General features: G+C 35.5%; 1 protein-coding gene across 1 annotated transcript in view; it reads left to right on the forward strand.

Moving 5' to 3' along the window:
• LOC149814247 (putative sugar phosphate/phosphate translocator At1g06470) overlaps positions 1 to 23,252 on the forward strand; it is a 76,480-nt gene that overhangs the window by 2,187 nt on the left and 51,041 nt on the right. The window contains exons 3-6 of the mRNA XM_089989359.1: positions 2,002 to 2,087; positions 3,872 to 3,921; positions 16,073 to 16,140; positions 16,938 to 17,038. Of these exons, the coding sequence (XP_089845485.1) occupies positions 2,002 to 2,087; positions 3,872 to 3,921; positions 16,073 to 16,140; positions 16,938 to 17,038 (305 nt within the window). The remainder of the gene's footprint in view (positions 1 to 2,001; positions 2,088 to 3,871; positions 3,922 to 16,072; positions 16,141 to 16,937; positions 17,039 to 23,252) is intronic.

Below are 23,252 nucleotides of genomic sequence, written 5' to 3' on the forward strand. Positions count from 1 at the left end.
TGGTGGCAGATTCTTTTTTCTTTAGTGGCATCTTGTGGAAGAACTTCACATGGATAGATCTGAGAACTGTCACATGGATCTGAGAACTAGACAAGTGAGCGAGCCTGTGGTGGCAGATTCTTTTTTCTCTAGTGGCATCTTGTGGAAGAACTTCACATGGATAGATCTGAGAACTGTCACATGGATATGGCCGTAGATACAGGGATACAACTGTTTTTATGAAGTTTCCAACCAATATGACCAATATATAAGGGGATACAAAATGTGAGTCAAAGTGAAGTATTCGTGTGATATAGGTTGAGAATAATTTGTTTTATGTTTTGAAAAGATATTTAAAATGAAACATATTTGCAATTTTGTTTGCCTGGAACCTTTTTGTGGTGCTTTGTAGTTGCTACTAAATCTTAGTTGTCAGTGGCACATATAACAAAACATAGATCTGGTCTTGAATTCTGGAAGAATTCCTAGACATGCCTTGTGAAAACCCATATTCGGCCTTACATTCCTAGAGCGGCCAACACTAAATGGGCTAATTTCTATCTTTTGTACTAGTAAATGTTGGAGATATTGAGGCATCACCTTCAACCTTGGTTTTTTTGTTTGGACATGTATCACATAGAATTATGGATGCCTGAATTATCATGAACCTGATTGGACTTTTGCATAAATTCTGAAGAGACTAGCTAAATTTAGTAATGCTTCTATTCTTGCTTACATATTAAAATTTCTGTTAAACATACACTATTAGAGAAATTGATTCTTCTTTTGAGAAACATACACTATTAAGCATGTCATGGTTGGCAAACTCATGACTCAGATTTGGATCGCCTGACCCTTGACTCGCGAGTCAGTGGGTTGACTCGGTAACTCGGACAGGTTGAGACTTTGCAATTTTTAGTGTTGCTAAACAGTTAATATATGAAAAAAATCAAACTCCAAGCTGCATAATCACTAAATTTAGCACATGACATCAATGACTAGGCTATGCAAGGATAAAAGTATATAGTAATACATAATTGTTAATTGTATGATTTAAAATATATGATTTTTTTATAACAAGTATCTTTATGAGTATTTACATTAAAACCACAAAATGCATGACAAGAAATACGTAAGAGGCATGTGGATCGGTGGTTCTGAATTGTGTCCCATTTGGGGTCCGATCCTTGTCGACTCGGGCAATTCTTGAGTCTACTCGCCAGGTTTGCCAACTATGAAGCATATCATCAACCCACTCTACGTCTGATTACAAGATGTAAGTAAAATAATTACTAGAACAAATCCATAACATCTCAAATGATAAATTTGGACCCTCTATATTACTCAAAAATTGCTGCACAAACATGTTGGAATCCATATTTGAGTTTTTATATCCATGCCTTTGAAGGTCTTATCAACTTGAAGTTGAATCTTTCATAACCCTTTCTATTTTTTTGTATTTGTTTTCTTTGGCTTTGTCTTTTCCTTTTCTAACAATTAAGACCTTGAACCTGTTCATCTTTTTCTCGTTAGTGTTTAGAGTACTAAGCGTTTCAAAATGCTTTCAAGATATATTCAACTTTGTCATCTAGTTTGGTTCTTTACCTCTTTTGGTCATTGTCATACTTTGCTTCTTCAATGAGAATATTTTTAGCTTTTTAACCATTGGTGAATGAAACAGCGACCCATTTAGAGCATGAAGATGGAATGGAGTGATATTACTTAATGTGTTACATATCTGGTTAACCATAATGTCATTGTGCCTAGAAATTGAAAACCTATTGACTAACATCTTCGATGAAAATTCTTAATTTCTTACAAACAAGAAAAATGAACAACCAGTAGCTATTGACTGAATCTTAACCTTTTATATTAAACCTCTCTCTCTCTCTCTGCTTTGAATGTAAGGTATGAACACACAATGAATTGGCCTTGCGTCATTGTCATTACGATATGCATTCAGTTTTCTGCCATTTCAAATAAGCAATGTTATTGAAAGGTTTTTGTTCTCTGGCCCTGTAGTTGTGCCAACTGCTCTTGGAACTGCACTGGACATAAATTTGAGCAACGAATCTCTTGTCTTCATATCTGTGACATTTGCTACCATGGTGACTCTCTCTCTCTCTCTATATATATATATATGTGTGTGTGTGTGTGTGTAGCTTCATGACATATTTTGTATCCCTATGGCAGCAGTTTCATGCATTAGTTTCAGTGCCATAAAGATTTAGTAATTTTTATAAAGCACATTGAAAAGACATTGCACGCTTTCAGATTATGACATAAATGTATCATTTGTTCTTTATAAAATTTCTGAAATACCCACGGTCATAGCCTATGTCACATGGGTGCGGGTGCGGGTGCGACACGGGTGCGGCGCAATTTTAAAAATTTTGGACACGGGGACTTGGCTATATATATATATATTTAAAAAAAAAATAATAATAATAATATATCCTGTGTGCATATATGTGGATATTGTCCTCTAAAGTTTGGCACCAGCATGAGTGTTTTTATAAACTTTGCAAATTGTACTTTTGCCCTTGCAGAAAGAGGGTCTGGGGGCTCCCCCCGGCGCGGATCCCGCTGCGTGGTCAGCGGGCGGGGTCCCAAGGGGGGCAGCGCCCCCCGATTTTTTTTTCTGGGGCTTATGTTTGAGACTCATTCTATATATATATTTTTTAAAAAAACATATAAAGATATCATTTTTTTTACCCTAAAACTGGACAATTTTTGGACTCAGTCAACATTGACCGAGTCGGAGCCGAGTCCGAAGCCGCACCCGTGTCGGGGCGTGTCGACTCGGGTGCGGCGCCTCCCTAGCCGAGTCCGTGTGACATAGGTCATAGCAAATAATGTATCAAATCATTGTCATTTTTAAATTTATTAGGTGTATAAATTTGTGGTGAAGCTGTTAGTGTTCATGAAAAGCAGTGGAAGCTAACAGCTCATATATATATATATATATATATATATTGCTCGGGAAGCACCTACTCCCACCTAATAAAAGCTTTAATTTTTCAAAATTCTCGAGTTCTTTTGTCGATCAAACCCTATAGATATGATCTACATGCATTTTTTAGTAGCAAACAAGTTTTGAATCATGTGATCATGACTCATATGTAGATTTTTCAAGACCTTAAAAAATTGACGGCCTACAATGTACCAAAATTTGATGACTTAAAAAAATATATTTTTGCATCCAAAAAACATGATCCAAGGCCTGATTCCTATCAAATAAACCATGCTGAGTACATCTATTAAGTCTGATTGAGAAGATGCAATCTACACAAATGGTTTCTACTACGTGGGTGTAGGTGCTCCGGGAGCACTGTAGCATTGCTCTCTCTTTCTCTCTCTATATATGTATATATGCATGTATGTATGTATATATAGGGGTAACATTTGGTAATGGAGACATGAGGTGCAACACCTCTTTTGTTTTGGTTGTTTTTCATGAAACTAGCCTTACAAATGTAATCTACATGTTTTACTTGGGGGGAATCGGCTCTTGAATCGTATGATTATGACATGTAGGAAGGTTTCTATAAGTCTTAAAAATCAACGGCCTACAATATGGATTATTGAAAAAAAATGTCCTACAATGTGCGATACTTTCCTGGATCATAAAATTGTGTTTTTCATCGAAAAAACATGATCTAAAAGCCGGTTCCCACTATTTTGAACATGCTGAATACAATCATGAGGTCGGATTGGATCAAAACAACTTGCACATGGAGATCCAGAGGCGTTTGTAAGTAATGCGCCATTACCAAATGTTACCCATATATATGTATATACTATATACATATATCAGCTTCTCTTATCAAAATCTGATTTAACATTTGCACTGTAATGAACACTCATATTGCATGTTTGTTTGTCTGTACAGTGTAAATCTGCTGCTCCAATTTTTCTCCTCTTGTTTGCTTTCGCATTCAAGTAAGTGAGTTTTCAAATTGCACTATTCACTCTTTACACTTCCTTTTATAGTTGCCAATCTATTTGATATATTTCAGCATTGTTATACGTTCATAAATTTTTTCTTATATTTGCTTGTGGACATGAATTCCTTGAAGTATGGATCTATTTTGTTGTAGGTAGCATTTTCTGGCGTAAGATATCAAATAATGTTTCTTTAGCTCATTAAAGTCAGAGAAAAAGAAGGGGGGAGGGTGTAAAGAAAGAAGAGCCTTCAAGCACAAACAAAAATCCACCAAAGAATCCAAAGTGGACAAGCACAAAGGGCCGCTATGGGCACACACCAAAAGAGGCATACAATATAAAAAAATAATATTTTATTGATGAACAAGTATGCAAGAAGCATACGAATGGGGAGGATCTCCTATTTATATACACAAGAGAGAAGGAGAAGAGGGAGTAAAGAGAGGAGAGAGTGAAAGAGCCTCTAGTCGGTAGACCATCTCTAATGGCTAGTCAAGGTCAACATGTGTTGACCAAAAATGCAATAAAATAAAAACAAAAAATAATATAACAAATACTAAATTAAAAAATATATATAATATATATATATATATATATATATGTATACATACATATGTATATATATACTATATATATACTTGTATATTTATACAAATGATATACATATTGTTGAGAAGCAGTCACCATACATATGCAAATGCATATGAGTAGTTTTTGTTTGTCACAACATAATGGTCTATGAGCATTTAGCCTCTCAAAAGCTGCCTTCACGGAGGCATAATACTGGACTGGAGTTTGCTCTCCTTGCTGCAATTTATAGATCTTTTGTTCTACTTGAAGAATACGACTAACATTAGTTTCTTGAGAATAAGTATCTTGCAAATTATCCCACATTTGTTTTGCAGAGGTGTAATAAATAAGCCCGTCGACTATGTGAGGTTGCACACTATTCATAATCCAAGACATGACAATATCATTGTCCTCTTCCCATGTAGCATACTTTCTAGTTTTGTCTATAGGCTCATTTTCCAACAAAATATGTTTTCTACGATGCCCTGAAACATACATCATGAACATACGTGACCATCTAGCATAGTTAGTCTCATCCAACTTTACAGATGATCCATATGAAAATGGGTTTGCAAAGGCTTTATAATCAGACACAATTTCGGTCTCCATGTCTTACTTCTGCATTTCGGCCATGGAAATACAACCACACGCAACTACCAACTGCTGAAAAACTTGGATCTGACGTTCACACCAACTACCAACTGAGAAGCCGACTCTACTAGATTTTAATCATACAGATAGAATCTAATATACAAAAAAACTGTAATACGCTGTTCAGATTCAAAACTAACGTGCACACCAACTACCAACTGGGAAGCCGACTCTACCAGATTTTAATCACCCTGATAAAATCTGAACTATTCACCTTAAAAAAAACTGCGACAAGATGCATACCACGACTGCAAACAATTTTCGACAACCTGCATACCACGACTGCATCATGATGGAGACTACAGGCCTTTTCGACATCCACACAACCATCATCAACCACCATCGACACGGTCGGGGTCTCCCTGCTGCTACGCGCACATACTTGCTACTACATGCATAACGCATGCCCGATCAACGACATCCACACAACCATCCTCAACCACCATCGACACGGTCAGGGTCTCCCTGCTGCTACGCACACATACCTGCTACTACACGCACAACACACGCCTGATCAGCGTTCCTGCTGGAGAAGCTGATCGCTATTCACGCTGTTTAGATCGCTGTTCATGCTGGCACACAACGCCACCCATTCATGTTCCTGCTGGCTGGAGAGGTTCCAGATCGCGGTACACTCTATACACAACGATCGTTGTAGTCGCTGTACACAACAATCAGCTTTGTCGCTGTTCAGACCGCTCTTCACGATGTACACAACGCCACCCGATCAACGTGTGGATCGATCAAGTCAGACGCCCAGAGCTACGTCCTGCTCTGATACCATGTTGAAGCCAGCTAGGGTTTCTAGCAAATCAGAGAAGAGAGAGAGAGAGAGAGAGAGAGAGAGAGAGAGAGAGAGAATCGTATATGTTCATTAGGTCTAATCTCACTTAAATAGAGAGATTAGACTAAAACACCTTGATTACAATAATGCCCCTGACCTCTTAAGTAGTTACCAAACTACTCATATGCATTTGCATATGTACGGTGACTGCTTCTCAACATACCATGTTTTTGGTGCTTGCTTTGAGCCATAAATGACCTTACGTAACCGAAGTGCCTTTCCTTCAAGAATGCTCATACTCGGTGGTGCCTCTATGTACACCTCTTCAATAAGTTTCCCATTAAGAAAAATGCTTTTAACATCCATTTGGTATATGGGCTAGTTCATCATGGAAGAGACAACTATAAGAGTCCTAACAATGGTCATTCGAACAACAGGAGAAACAGTTTCCTCGTAATCAATTCTATAGTCTTGGGAATATCCTTTTGCAATTAATTTGGCTTTATACCTCTTCGGGGTCCCATCACTCTTGGTTTTCACCTTATATACCCACCTACATCTTATAAGTATCTTTCTCTGTGGAATATCTTGAAGTGTCCAAGTTTTGGCTCTCTAAAGCTTCTAACTCTACTCTCATGACTTCTATTCACTCGGAATGTCCCTTGGCTTGGGTATAGTTCGAGGGCTTTACATAGGAATAATTAACGCAATACATGCCTTGTATTTGGATGAAAAAGACTCATAAGACAAACTTTTCAGGGAGCTTTGATGATCTCCTAGTTTGTAGTTGTACTCCATGTCCATTCTCAATGTTTGAATACTTCTCAAGTGCACATGGAGGTTTTTGAGCCCTATGTCTAGTATATTACAAATAAGTTTTATCACCATGAGATTGTTCTTCACTAATCATTGTGAAAATATCTCAAAAGAGATATAGGGCGCAATGACCGAGAGTTTGCCGAGAAGAAAGTTGAATCTAGGAGAGCAAAGCGCTTTGGTGAAGAAATTTGCCAACTGAAATTCTGAGGTCATGTAAGGAAGATCTATAACTTTTTGCAAATATGCTTCTCTAACGTAGTGGCAGTCCATCTAAATATACTTTGTGCATTCATGAACGTGTGATTTTTAGCAATGTAGATTGCACTCTTATTATCACAACATAACTTTGTGGGTCCTTGAACTTGAATTCCCATGTCTTGTAACAGTTGATGAATCCACACAATTTCCATGGTTGTGGAAGCCATGGCTCGATATTCAGCTTTTGTGGATGATAGAGACACCTTATCTTATTTCTTGCATCTCCATGAGACCAGGGATTCACCTAAAAAGATGCAAAAATCTGTAGTGGAGTGACGATTATTTGGGTCACCTCCCTCATCAAAGTCAGTATATGCAATTAAATTCAACTCAGAAGATGAGGAGAGAAAAACTCTCTTGTTTAAAGTTCCCCTTATGTATCTGACAATTCGGAGAACGACGACCATATGGACGGATGTAGGAGCATGATGAAATTGGCTTGCAGTGTGCACGACATGTGAGATGTCTGGCCGTGCGATGCTAAGATACATTAGAGACCCCACAAGTTGCTGGTAGGGGGTGGGATCCTCCAAAAGTATCCTATCATCGATCTTTATTTTTGATCCCACAATTTCAGGGGTCTCATAGATTTTATCGTCAGTAATACCTGATCTGTCAAGAATCTTACATGCAAGTTTAGTTTGAGACAAAAAATAGCCTCTATGAGAGTAGGCTACCTCGATACCAAGAAAGTATGTCAGATATCCCAAGTCTGACATTTCAAACCTTTCTTTTAAAGTTGTTTTAATACTTTTGATGCCCTTTATGTCACTACCTGTTATCAACATATAACAGTAAAATGACTAAAATCACAATTTCTGCATCAGACTTTTTGACAAACAGAGCAGTGTCAGTGTAGCATGAAGTAAAACCATCTTGAACCATTATTTCATTAAATCGATCATACAAAGCCTTAAGGGCTTGTCTTAAACCATAGAGCGCTTTTTGCAAACGAAGGACTTTTCCCTTTGATACTTCCATGCCAGGAGAAGCATCTATGTAAACTTCTTCATTAAGGTCCCCATTTAAAAAAGCATTTTTAACATCCATTTGGTAAATGTTCTATTTTTTAATAGATGCAATGGTGATTAAACATCTTACAATAACCATTCGTGAAACAGGGGCAAAGGTCTCTTCGTAATCAATGTTGTATTCTTGATTATATCCTTTTGCGATAAAACAGGCTTTGTATCTTTCAAGAGTGCCATCACTCTTGGTTTTGACTTTAAAAACTCATCTACATCTTATTGATTTCTTTCCTTTGGGAAGATATTGAAAGACTCAAGTTTTGGCTTTGTTGAAAGCTCTAAGTTCGTTATCCATGGCGTCTCTCCATTCTATCATTTCCTTAGCTTCTTCAAAATTCCTAGGTTCTTGATATGAGTGAATGGCACTAAGACATGCCCTATGTTTTAGAGAAAAAGACTCATAGGATATAAATCTAGAAGGATTTTTCCTAGATCTTTCGGTTCTTCGAGAGTGGTTGAAAGATTCGCTAGGGACACTATATTTCTCTATTGCACTTCTAAAGGTACTTTTATCTCTATGTGTATAGGTAATTGGTTCAACTGTCATTTCTTCTTCGTGTTGCATGGGTTGTGGAGTACTTTCACTTATATCCTCATCCTCATTCAATTCATTATCGCTAAAAAAATCCTCATTTCTAGATAATAATTCAAACAAAAAAGAGTAATTGTCATTATCTTCATAAGTTTTATGTTCTTCAAAACCACTCATGCTTTCTAAAAAGGTTACGTTTCTTGAAACCTATAGTTTATCATTTTTAATATCATAACACCTAAAACCTTTTTGTGCTTCCGAATATCCTAAAAACGTATAAGGAATTTCTTTGGAAGATAGTTTATCATTCTTGTCGGTGAAGACAAAACATTTACAACAAAAAAATCTTAGTTTATTGTAATCAGGTTCTTTTTTATACAAGATTTCAAAGGGGGATATTTGATTCAAATTCTTGGATGAAAGTCGATTTATGAGGTAAACCGATGCAAGAGCCGCTTCGGCCCAATTTTTTTTTTCAGAATTTTTTGAGAAATGAGTAATGTCCTTGTAGTTTCTATTATATGTCTATGGTTTCGTTCGGCTAATCCATTTTTTTGAGGTATTTTGGGCCAAGACCTTTGATGAACAATCCCATTATTTTCAATATAACTTTTGAAATCATTTGAAAGGTATTCTCCCCCAGAATCGGTTCTAAGAATTTGTAATTTACTATTGAATTGATTTTGTATCATCATATGAAAAACCTTAAAGGTAGAGAAAACCTCATGTTTATGTTTGAGGAAGTATATCCAATTATATCTTGAGAAATCATCAACATAAATAACATAATACGAAAATTCTCCCTTAGACACTACGGGTGCCGGTCCCCAAACATTCTAATGCACAATTTCAAACGGCTTAGTTGAAAACATAGTTCTTTGTCCAAAAGATAAGCTTCTCATTTTACCAAGAATACAATCATTACAATTGAAATTGTCTTTACATAAAGTTTTAGCAAAATGTAAATAAAAAGTTTGACAATATTTGGATGCCCAAGGTGTTTATGCCAAAACATTTATATATTTATGTTGGGCAATATTACAAAAAGAGTGTTTTGGAATTTGATGAAATTCCATAAAGTATAGATCTCCCTTCCTAGAGCGTTCCCCAATCAACTTCCTGGACCGACGATCCTGTATCCAACATTTATTTGATGAGAATTTGATATCACACCCATGATCCGATAGTTGAGAGATGAAAAACAAATTTAAATTTAGTTTTGGGATAAATCTAACTTTAAGAATAAAAAAACCTTGTCTTTCAAAATCTCCAATTCCTTTTATTTCAAGAGAAGCTCCATCCGTGGTAGATACAAAAAAGGGTGACAATTTTTTTTGAGTATTTAGAAAGTGCAAAAACATTTGGAGTCATATGAAAGGATGCATTCGAGTCTAAGAGCCAGAATCTTATCGGGAGAAGAGTGTAATGAGATATTGCGGAAATATAAAGAGTGCTTATAAGCACTTACAACAATGAATAAAAGAGACAATATCACAAGTCCACTAAGGGACAATACAAACACAAGCCTTTAAGAAGGCAACAATATAAAAAGCCTCTTATTGAAAAGAGAGCGCTCTCAAGAATACATACATATAAGGGGTTCACCCTTATTTATATAAGAGGGAGTGAAAAGAAAAGGAAGGCCAAGGGCCTCAAAAGAAGAGCCCAAAAGGGGGCTCCCATGGAGTCATTGGGAGCCCCCAACGGTCATCCGTTGGGGGCTCCAACGACTCTATGGTTGGAGCCCCTTTTGGTTCCTAAAAAATACAAAAAAAAAATAAAAATAAAAAATGAAATTACATTTTATCAAAAAATAAAAATAGTTGTTTTCTAAAAAAACTATGTGAAATTATAAAAATACCCCTATCGGGTATTGATGTAATATATATATATATATATATATATATATATATATATATATATATATATATATATATATATATATATATATATATATATATATGGAGTACATTTTAACACCCCCCTCAAACTTTACGGGGAAATGACAGAAAGTTTGCCAAGGAGAAACATGAAGCGGGGAGCCAGAAGGGCTTTAGTAAAGAAGTCCGCCAACTGATATTTTGAAGTGACATACGGTAGAGCAATTGTTCTTTTTAAGTATTCATCACGAACATAGTGACAATCCATTTCGATATGTTTGGTACGCTCATAGAAGGTATGATTGCTTGCAGTATAGATGACACTCTTGTTGTTGTAACATAGCTTTGAAGCTTCAGTAATATCAACCCCCATGTCTTTAAGCAGACTGCGAAGCTATACAAGTTCCATTGTTGTGGTTGCCATAGCCCGATACTCAACTTCAGTAGATGATAGTGAAACTTTCTGCTGCTTCTTGCATTGCCAGACAATCAAAGAGTCCCCTAGAAAGACACAAAAACCAGTAGTTGATACTCGATCATTAGGATTACCTCCCCAATATGCATCAGTATAAACTAGAAGATTTAAGGGAGAAGAAGATGATAGAAATAGCTCTTTATTGATGGTGTTCCGAATGTAATGAATGATCCGGAGAACAACACTCATGTGCACAATTGTAGGAGCATACTGAAATTGACTAACTGAGTAAGTGAACGACATGGGTGATATCCGGTCTGGTGATGGTTAAGTAGGTGAGAGACCCAATGAGTTGTCTGTAGGGTGTGGGATCTTCCAGAAGAACCCCATCCTCCAAACGTAATTTGGCATTAATAACCTCGGGAGTCTCTACTTTTTTATCATCTGAAATGCCAGACTTAGAACATATATTTGCGACAAGCTTCATCTGTGACAAAATATATCCTCGAGAAGAATATGCAACTTCAATTCCAAGAAAGTATCTAAGAAAACCTAAATCAGACATATCAAAATTATTTTTTAACATATTTCTAATATCAACAATGCTATTTTGATCATTCCCAATGATAATCATATCATCAACATAAAGTAACAACATAATAATACTAGTACCTGCATTTTTAACAAAAAGAGCATTGTCAGTATAACAAGAATGAAATCCTAATTTTAATATGATATCATTGAAGCGATCATACCAAGCCTTAGGGGCTTGTTTAAGGCCATACAACACTTTTAAAAGCCGAAGAGTTTGACCTTGCTCAATATTAATTCCAGGTGGTGCATCCATGTAAACTTCTTCATTTAAACTTTTATTTAAAAAGGCATTTTTTACATCAAGTTGATAAATAGGCAATTTTTTGGTTGATGCGACAACTATTAAAGTCCTGACACTGGTCATTCGAGCTACGGGAGCGAATGTTTCTTCATAATCAATTCCATATTTTTGTATCCCTTAGCGACTAACCTAGCTTTATATCGTTCTAAAGATCCATCGCTTTTAGTTTTGACTTTGAAAATCCAGCAACACCCAATAGGTTTTTTGTGTGGGGGTAGATTAACTATTTCTCAAGTATTGGCCTTTTTTAGTGCATTTAGTTCAACTTGCATTGCTTCAACCCAATGTGATATAGATTTAACTTGATTATAGTGAGTGAGTTCAAAATAAGAATGTAGGGTTATTAAACATGCTCGATAGTTGGGTGTCAAAGAATCATAGGATACAAGCCTATTTGGTGGTATTGATATTCTAGAGGAATGTCTAATTTGTGGTTCCTCTGTAGACTCAGAAATTTGGGAGTATTTTTCGAGGGCACTAATAGGGTTTTCTTGATTTCTTCTTGAGTAAACATTCATATTTGCATTATTATCATTTGAGGTTATTATATCAAGATTGGACACCTCACATGTATCTTCTATGCTTTCAAGAGAATCATTTTGTATGTCATCAATAAGATCGTATAAAAATATGTAATCAATTTCATTTGTTTCTTCTATTTTATCAAAACCATTTTCATCTTCTAGAAATGTTACATCTTTTGAAACATACAGTTTATCATTTTTAAAATCATAACATCTATACCCTTTTTGATTTTCACCATATCCTAGAAAAACACATTCAATTGCTTTTGGAGACAACTTATCTCTCTTATACAATAGAACAAAGCATTTACAAAAAAAAATACGAAGACAATTGAAATCGGGTGAAAATTTAAAGAGCTTTTCATTGGGAGAAACATTTTTTAACTTAAAAGAGGGCATTCTATTGATTAGATAAGTTGCGGTTAGAACGACTTCGGCCCAAAACTTCTTTGGAATATTTCTAGAAACAAGTAATGTTCTAGCGGTTTCTACAATGTGCCTATGTTTCCTTTCCGCTAGGCCATTTTGTTGAGGGGTTCTAGGACATGATTTTTGATGCCAAATTCTATTTTGAGTTAAATAGTTTTGAAATTCATAAGATAAATATTCACCACCGGAATCGGTCCTCAAAGTAGATATGTTACTTTGGAATTTATTTTGGATTTTCTATGAAAATCTTTAAAGAAAGTAAATACTTCTGACTTATGACTAAGAAAATAAATCCAAAAATACCGAGTAAAGTCATCAATAAAAGTAATATAATAAGAATAACCTCCTTTAGACATGACCGGAGAGGGCTCCCAGACATCCGAATGCACCAATTCAAATGGTCTTGATGAAAAAAAAGTTCTAGTTAGAAACGGAATAGACTTCATTTTTCCAAAAATACATTCTTTGCAATTAATTTCTTTTTCCTTACAAAATTTGTTTCCAAAGGGAAAAAGATACATTTTGGAATAACTTGGATGACCAAGTCTTTTATGCCAAGTTTCCATATTTTTTTCTTGGACATAAGGACAAAAATAATTTGTGGGAAGGTCTAGGTGATCCATATAGTAGAGGTCTCCCTTCCTATGGTCTTGCCCAATCCGCTTCCCGGACCGGACATTCTGCACAAAGCAACTATTAGATGAGAAAAATATTTCACATCCATGGTCGGCAATTTGGGAGACCGAAAAGAGATTTAAATTTAGTTTGGGAACAACTCTTACTTTTGGAACACAAAAATTGTGAGAGTCTTTAAAAGAGCCAATACTTGAAATTTTTAAAAAAAGTTCTATCGGCCGTAGAGACACAAAAATCCTTTGAATTGGTGCAAACATCAACAATTGCATTTTCATGGGAGGTCATATGAAAAGAGGCTCCGGAGTCAAGGATCTAAGAATACGTACCGGGTGATGATGTAGAAGCAATAGCCGCACCCGATGTGGAGGAAAAAACTTTAAGAATTTGTTGAAGAGCCATAGATATTTGTCCAAGAGTTTCTTTGAGGTCACCATTCTTGCCTTCATCTTCCTTGGTCGTAGTTTCTTCAAGAGAGACCACCTTAGGCTTGAAAGTTCCATTAAGCTTTGGGCAAGCGGGTTTGATATGACTCGACTCATAGCAATGATGGCAAACAATCATTTTTCTTCCTCCATTATAGTTTCCTTGTTTTCCAAAATGAGGAGGTTTCTAGGTTCTTACATTGTTGTCGGGTTTGGATACGGCAAGCACTTCATCAACATGTTTACTCATGCCAAGCCTTGTCTCCTCTTGAGTGATTTCGGCAATGACATCCTCAATTGGAGGAAATATAGATCTATGGAGAAGTGAGGATCTCACTTGCTCAAATTCGGGACGTAGCCCAAAAAGAAATTGAAACAATCGTTCTTGTTCCATTTGTTTTTGTCTTAATTCAATATCTTCCATAGCAACCCATTTTGGCTCTAAAAGAGCCAATTCATCCCATAGTGGGTTTAAGGCACTATAATAGTCTTTAATGCTAGAATCACCTTGTTTGGTGGTTCTAATCTTTTCTTGCAAAAAATACGCTCTTGCAAGATCCTTTTGGGTATACATACCTTTCATAAAGAACCAAGCCTTATTGGCCCTACGAAATTTAGCTATATTAGCACATACCTTGAGTTCAACATTGTTCATAAACCACGTAAGGATTTTTGTGTGATTGCTTTCCCAATCTTCCACTTCTTTTTGATGATTTTCAATGGCCTTGAGGCGAGCATCTCCTTCAAAAGCTTTTTCTTGACCTCCTTCGTTCTTTGTGAGCATAAGTTTAGGTTCCGGAACAGTACCCATGACAAAACCCCAAAGTTTCTTTCCTTTGAGGTTGTTTTCCATTGCCGATGCCAAAAGAATCTTAGTTGGCAAAGATTTGTGAGACTATGTTGATGGCTCCATATTGTAACCTCAACCTATTCTCACAAAATCTATTTGGGGGGAAAATGGAGTTATCAAATCGGAACCTTAAACCATTTTGCCACTTTTGCAATGAACCATTTTGCCCAAAGATGAGAAGAGAAGATCGAAGAGATGAAAAGAGAGTAGCTTCTGTGGGATCATCACACACGAAAGGGGTGGTATGGATGAAGGTTCCAAAAATGTCTCACATTCTCAACTCATGAAAATGGAATTATAAGGTCTATAATGCCCTTGATAAAAAGAATAAAATACAAAAAGAAGAAAACCCTAAAGTGCCCCTAATGAACACAACTAATTACATAAGATAAAATGTCTAAAATACCCCTATTGGGTTTTACTTGTCATATATATACGTGTTAGCATATATATATATATACTTCAATAGTTTAATGATAGATTAACCCTATATACGGATCGATAGATAGATAACTAAAAAAAACAGATTATATATATGTGTGTGTGTTTGTGTGTGTCAAAAACACATGCATACGTGTAAACAACAAAAAGAAAAAAAGATAAAAAGGGACAAAAAAAAAAGAAGAGTGGAGGGGTGAGAAGAAGAAGAAGAAGAAGAAGAAGAAGAAGAAGAAGAAGAAGAAGAAGAAGAAGAAGAAGAAGAAGAGAAGCCAGATAAAAAGGTAAAAAAAAAGTAAAAGAAGAAGAAAAAGAAAATGAGAGAACAAAACAAGAAAGCTTTTGGAGCGAGAAAGAAAGAAATGAGACAAAAAAATAAAAAATAACAACCATGTCCCTGCGGCCTAGGTGGGGACAACCTAGGCAGCCTAGGTAAAAAAACAGGGCCCTACCGCCTAGACCCATAAGCCTAGGCTGTGGCCCTGTGCCTAGCCCTCTCTCTCTCTTCCCTAGGTTTAAGGAGATACTAATTGTTTATGAATAATTGCTTTTTATCTTTTTACCTTTCTTATTTTACTCTCTCTCTATGTATCCCGTTTTACTGCCTATCTCTCTCTTATATGTGCGTGACGGGGGCATTATAACACAATTTGCAAACAATTTAAAAAAGACAGTTACACCTAGCATAATCTTTGTGTCATTTAAAAAAGTTCGTAAAGCTAAGTATTTTTGTGAACTATTTCCCCTCATTGCTCCTTTATAAGTAGTATAAATGTGTTTTGTATTTAGTGTGAACAGAGCAAATAAGCGAGGCTGGCTTTAGTTGTTGGTGATCAATTAGGCTGTAACTCGTGTTTTTTGTGTTATTTAGTTCGAATTGTTTTTGCATAGGATTCATTTGATGCATTTTTACAGTTATATTATATACTTTTTTCTGCTTATTATCTGCAATTCTCTTCTGTTAAAGACTATTTTTGTCAAGGGTATGGTTCTCTAAACTTCTTTTAATTTCTGAAGGTTGGAAGCTCCAAGCCTAAAGCTTTTGGGGATCATATTTGTAATCTCCGTTGGAGTTCTCTTTACAGGTTGGTGGATTATGCTGGTGGTACTTTAAAAACTTCACTTCTTTCCTGACGCTTTGAAAAATTAAAGACAGGTGATTGAGCCTGCGTGCATTCACCATTATTATTATTTTTTTAACTTTATTTGAAATACTATGGTGGTGCCATGTATTATGTGCACCCTAGTCAACCAAATCTTGGCCTAAATTGAATTTACCACATTTTTATATTTGTTTGAGAAAGTAGAAAAAGAAACTGAAAGCAAAAAAATTGTGATATTTTTTTATAATTTATCTTTTCCTTTCTATTTTTAATGATTACTATTATTTATTTCTTAAAAGGTCCTCAATCTTGGGACTTCCCAAGAAAGTTATCTGTTTTCAATTTTTTCCAAGAAATATCATTCTCAATATTGTTGTGAGACCGATGTCAGTTATCACAGGTGGCAGCGATAGTGGTATTTGAGTAATTTTACAAAGGATTGTTATATCCATTACTGTTTAAAAGTTTATCAACCTTCTTATAAAATTCCTATAAAGCTTTTGTTTGTACTAATTGGTTGATGTGAGATGAAGTTGGCTGCTGTTTGTTCCAATGCATATATCAGTCATGTAAAGAATTGTGTTTCTATATAAGAAAAAGTTAATTTATTTTGTCCTTAAAGAAATTTTGTTACTTTGCTTTGGATGCTCATAGAAGTTTTGTTTTGCTTCCTCAGATTGCTATCAATATTTGGTGAAATGAAATGATTATTTATCTTCTTTTTTATGTTATTTAATCTTCTCTCTTTGATACATGTGATATTTTCTGGGGTTGTGCAGTGGCAAAAGAGACAGAGTTCGAATTCTGGGGTTTTCTTTTTGTTATGCTTGCTGCTGTTATGTCAGGATTCCGTTGGTCAATGACTCAGATTCTTTTACAGGTACTTGTTTTGAACTGCTTTGGTTACACTTCCATATTTACATTCTGCTTTGTATCATGTCTTAAACAGTCTTTGTCTCTAGTAAAAAGCTATATACTTTGGTGATTAAAGAGAGTTTTTTTTTGGGGGGGTGGGGGAGCTGGGGGTGGAGTACACACTGTTTGCAGCCAATGCTTCTGTGGGATACATGGATTTCTAGGAGTGTCTTTCTGGTGGACATGATTGTCGTATGTTGCCTGATAATGGAGAAACTAGTTTCTTCAAGTAAATAGCTGAACTTATGACTCGACCGAGGTAATAGAAAAAGAGAGAAGATGAATTCTTTCTTTTATCACTTGGGGGCTGCATAAATTGGAAGCTTTATGCACAGTTTTAAATGAGAGAAAGAAGTGAGGAATCATCTTCTTGACTCGGTCTCGCAGTCTCACACTCTAGTTGTTGATTTTGCTTTTGTTACTTCAAAAGTAGTTGCTTCAGCTTCAACCACTCAAATTTTCAGTACTTCTTTCTATTTTTCATCACATGAATGCCATCTTCTATAAATCCTATCTTTGGTATTACTGAATAATGAAACATATGCTTGCATATGTTAAAAATATATATGCATCATATATATATATATTCTGTTTTATCCAAAATACCCGATAGGGGTATTTTGGTTTTTTCACATGTAACATAAGTTGTTTACAACTTATTTTAGGTTTTTTATTTTCTTTATTTTCCTTTTTCCCTTCTTTTTTATTGGATCATTGGGGACCCCACAAAGGGAGTCGTTGGGCTCCCCAACGACTCTATTGTAGGGAGCTCCAATGCTCCCTCTCTCTCTCTCTTTTGCTTGTATATAAAGGGGCACATTTGTATGTAGTTCTCTCACACCTTCTCAATAATATTGATTCATCTTTTGCCTTTTGGCATTTTCCCTTAGTGGGTTTGTTTATTTGCACTTTATGTGCTTGTGATTTCTTGTCCATTATTAGACCTTCAAGTGTTATCACTTGTTATTTGTATTTCTGTTTATTTTCTTACATGGTATCAGAGCCGGGTTGTGATCAAGCTATTCTTTCGGTGTATTGAGAAGCGTGTCATTCAAAATTTGAGAAGGTGGTGAAGTATTCATTACCTCTCATTTCTTCTCTTCTCCTTGGATTTATTCGGTATGAATTTTACATTTCTTAAGTATTTTTTGTGTTATTTAGCTCATGCATTATGCATGAGAAAAACATCTATTTTCTTTATCGTTATATATATATGTATAACTTATTTTCTTTATCGTTATATATATATATATTTCTATGTTATTTCTTTTAAATTAAAATAAAAACAAAATGTATGCTTTGAAAATTTTAAAATGGTATCTTTATCATCGTTGAACTTGTTTTTCTTATTTTTTTTCTTATCTTAAGAAAGCTAGAGATATGTATCATGTTTGAATCTTAAATTTTTTTCAAAACTTGCTTTAATATATATATATATATATGTTTGAACATGTGTTGTTAGCCTTAGATGGTTCGTTTGAACCAACCATGATTATAAAAGTCAATCATGTTCATATCTTAAAATAATTTGATGATAATGTTGTATTTCATAAAGTATAATTTTGTGTGTATAACAATAGTGATGACATTAGGTGTTTGGAACTTATGATTATGTTGTTGATCTCTTGGAATTATCTTATATCCCTTGCATATGATTTAAATATTGTGTTGCATACTTGGTGGACATACATGTTCAGATTTAAAATTCTTGACTCATTGTACACTTAAAATATAAATTTTTATATTGTCTTTAGTGCTTTAATCTATCACTTGCATATATGCTTAAATTTGTTCGTATGCATGTCCTTTGTATGAGATAGGTGATTTAAGTTACTTAGATTATTGCATATATATGAGTCCCTTTGATCTCTTTATGAGAATGTATGCACTTGGATTTTCGTATGGTTCTTTGAGAATCTCTACATATGCTTTGATTCTCTTTAATAAACATTGATTGTCTTATAGTAGACTTGTGAGTTAAATCTAAATAGCTTCTTTCGAGATCATATATATTGTTTTTATCTTCTCTTTAAGAGTCATTAGATCCTTTAGATATAATATGCCTTAATGCACTTATCTCTAGATTGATGTATTCATGAACTCTTTTTTTGAAGAATTGCTTATAATAAGCATGATTATTATTTGCTTATTAAGATTGTAAAAATTGTCATGAGACATATTGTTGGACATATGATTGCACTACATTCATTCTAAGATTTTATCTTATTTATTGAAATTTTAAATTTGAAACTTAATATCTTCAAATCAGTTCTTTTTATGAACTAGATCAAGTTAGCTCTTTATATAACTTGCTTATGTTAACAATGTTTATAATTATATGAGCATATGCGTCCAAGTTTTCCATCTACCATTATTGAATTTGATTTGAAAATTTATTTTTCAAATCAGTATTTTGTTTGGAAAAAGATTTTATGAATATTTATTGCCTTCTTATGGCATTTGTGTTGTCCGTCAGAGACTTTTATATGATGCATCAATCTTCTTGGTCTTGTTATTATTGAATCAGAGATGTTTGTTGGAGTGAGTTATGTGCATCTCGTGTTATGTCATTTTAGATTGACAACTTGTAGTTTGACTATAACTTACACTTATGTGATCTCTGATTGTGAGTGTGTTGTATCACTTATTTGTTCTTTGGCCATTGACTTTATTACAAATGCTTTTAATTATGTGTGTGATTTTTTGGCCCATTTTTGGCTTTATACTTTTGTTCTAGTCGATGGTACACTTGATTTTTAGTGTCAATATACATAGACAAGAGATATTTATTTACACCCTAGTGTGTGATTTTGTTGCCCTTCGTTGGCATTATGCTCTTATTCTAATCGCTGATACACTCGTTTCAAGTGTCATTATATGTAGATAAGAGGTGTTTTTACACACCTTTGTGTGTGTCTTTGGCCTTTTAGTGGCATGTTGTTTATGCTCTTGGTCTAGTCGCTGATACACTTAATATTTGATGTTTGGAGGACTAGTGATTGCTTGTGATGGTTAAGCCGATGTTCTAATTTGAAAAATTGTCTAAACCCATCTTCTCTTCTATAAGAAATGATTGTTAAAAATAATTTCATGCATCTTGCATTGTATTATTGAAGTTTGCTCTTGATATTTCTGAAAATGTAATTTTCCGTCAATTGGTGTTGATTCGCAAATATCAATTTTTCTTTATTTTTAAAATCTCTCTTTGAAATTTCTAAACTTTTACTACTTGTTTCTACGAAAGATGTTTATAGATAAAAGCCTGTTCGCATACTCATGGTAATATTATTCTTTATATTATGAGTCTTTTATGTACCCCATTGAGGGTTTCGTAAGTATGTCCCTTATATAAACACTTGTGTATTGTTAGGATATGGATGATTGGTTCATAATTAAAGAAACTTGATGCATTATATTAAATTCATGTTTGTTATATGCATTTCTATTGATATAAATAGGTATCCTTTTATGTGCATTAAGAATGCTTTAATTGCATGATGCGTATATGGTTTCACATAATTGTATGTATAAAGTTAATTAGCTCTTTCTAAACCTTTTGTGATGCTTACTCTCTTTCAATAAAGAACTTCTTTTTATGCCTTTGTGCATGTTCGTTCCTTTGTGAGCAATCTCTTGTGCATTTGTGCACATATATTTCTTTAAAGAATATACTAGGTTTATCAAGTTGTCTTTGGGATTGATCCTCTTGACGATATTTTCACATAATGCTTGATTGAAATGCGTAAAATATTTTTTATGCATCATTGTTTTATCTCTTTTTGATGAATCATATGTTCTTTAAATAATCAAATTTTCTCATGATCAATGTTATGATTTTTTGAAAAATATGTTGATTCAATATATCTTGTTTGAAAACAAACGTTTTAAAACTCGCTGAGTCAACTTGGTGACTCGACCATCCAATGAGTCAACCCGGCAAGCTTAACTCGGGCTGCGAAGACTCGGCCAAGTTCTAGGATGTTTGAAATTTGATCTTTTGGGTATTTCACACACACATATTCACTCTTGTACTGAATAATACATCTTTCCCATGGACTGTCAGGAAAGATCTTTTTGAACAAATAACTGTTATAGTATATAAATCAAACAACAAAGCATTCTAGTCTATAAACCCAATTAACAAAGAATTCTATGCATCTAAAAGCAAGGATTTCTTTCAAGACACATATGGAGATTGGAGAGTTAGGACCTAAGGATTCCTTATCTGAATATCACATGTTACTTTACATACAACTTCATAAAAAAGCTCTGCCTCTATAACTAACATTGCCCCATCACCATCCTTTCGTGGACCACTAGAGGTCCAAGGCAACTTCTAGTTTTTCACTTTATGTTCTTCTAAATGATAGTTTATCTTATACAGTGATACTTTTCCCCAGTCTGTAGCATTTGGTGCAGCTTCTGAGCCATTTTACCACCATCATCTGTCTCTCTGTTTTTGCCCTTTGTCTAATTGGAATCTTTTTTATTTAAGAGCTGCACATCATGAATCTAAGGCCTGCAACAATTTCACTTTTCCTAACCTCTAATCTTAGGCATTGGAAATTTTATTATATCTTCTTTCGAGCTGCTAATAGCTGTTTGAATTCTTTCAAGGTGATGCATGGTGCAAAAAATCTGTCTAACTCCATTATGTGTTCTTTGTTTGTCCAAAATAATGAATCTCTTAACTCGGACCTGCCATTCTCTGTATATTGCATGATCCAAGTGACTGCAATCCATAATCACACAGGATACCAGTGTCATTGGGATCATGTAGTTCCCAAGGGCTATGAAGGTGTTGGCGTGATGAATCACTCTTGTACTGAATAATACATCTTTCCCATGGACTGACAATTTATATATTGTTTTTTTCTTTTAAAATCAAAAGTTAACAAAACCCGGTCCGAGTCACCGAGTTGACCCACCGAGTCACGAGTCAATAAAGAACGAGTCGAGTCCCGAGTCACTGGGTTTTAAAACCTTGTTGAAAACTTCTATTCTTGTTTTTAAATTATATTCTACAAAGATATTTTTCTTGTATACTTGGAGCTCTCTGGTTTATACCAGAGTTATCGGAAACACGCATGTACTAGGGGAAGCGTGCTTCCCCGAGACGCGCTTCGGAAGCGCGAAACACGGCGCTTCCGAAACGCGTGGGGAAGCACATGAAAAATATAGGAAGCGCGTCCCCCTTTAAAGGGGTATGGGTCCCCCTTTAAAGGGAAGCCCCCCCCCCCCTTTAAAGGGAAGCGCCCCCCCCCCCCCCCCCCCCCCCCCCTTTAAAGGGGTACACGTTCCCCTTTAAAGGGAAGCGCGTCCCTCGTTAAAGGGGTACACGTACTCCTTTAAAGGGGGACGCGTATTTTAAAATGTCAAGTTTGCCCCTTTTTTTAAAAAAATTTAACACGTGAAAAACAAAAAAATTAAAGAAAATCGTTTTTGAATAAGGGCAAAATGGACATTTTCAAAAAATCGTAAAGATAAAAAAAAGAAACTTAGGGTTTTTGTTTTTTTCATCTCTCTCTCTCTCTCTCTCGTTTTCGGCCACCGGCGACCTCCTCCTCCATTGACATCCGACGATCGACGACCTCCTCCTCCATTGACGTTCGACGACTGACGACCTCCTCCGCTATTCACGTCCGACAACCGGCGACCTCCTCCACCGACGATCGGCGACCTCCGCTACCGACGATGTCTCTGTTCAGGTACGCTCTCTTTTCTCGATTCTCTCTCCTCTGTCATTTCTCGTCCCTCCGTTGTTGCTGTTTGATTTGCTACCGAGTCTCGATCGAGCTCGATGCATGTTTGGTTGGAAATGAATGGAAAGAAGCCGATGGGTTTGATTGGGTTTCAGCCGGCATGTTGGCGATGCTGTCACTGTGCATTAGATACGTGAATTTTTAAGATGTCTTGGTGACATCGATCGATTCTTATCAGCGAAGCAGGATTTCTGCGTCGATCGTTCACAGGGAGTCACTTTGCTCGTTGCGACGCTTGGTTAATAGCAAAGTCACAAATCTCGTTATTGGTATTTTCCAGGTTTACCGGAAGCGCCTAGCTAAAAGGGGAAGCACTCTTCCCCGAAGCGCGCTTCGGAAGCGCGGAACGTCGCGCTTCGGAAGCGCGGAACGTCGCGCTTCCGAAGCGTGGGGGGAAGCGTCCCCCTTTTTTGGGAA

This window comes from Nuphar pumila, chromosome 15 (assembly GCF_984573655.1).
Source record: "Nuphar pumila chromosome 15, dmNupPumi1.hap1.1, whole genome shotgun sequence".
In the NCBI taxonomy this organism is placed as follows: domain Eukaryota; kingdom Viridiplantae; phylum Streptophyta; class Magnoliopsida; order Nymphaeales; family Nymphaeaceae; genus Nuphar; species Nuphar pumila.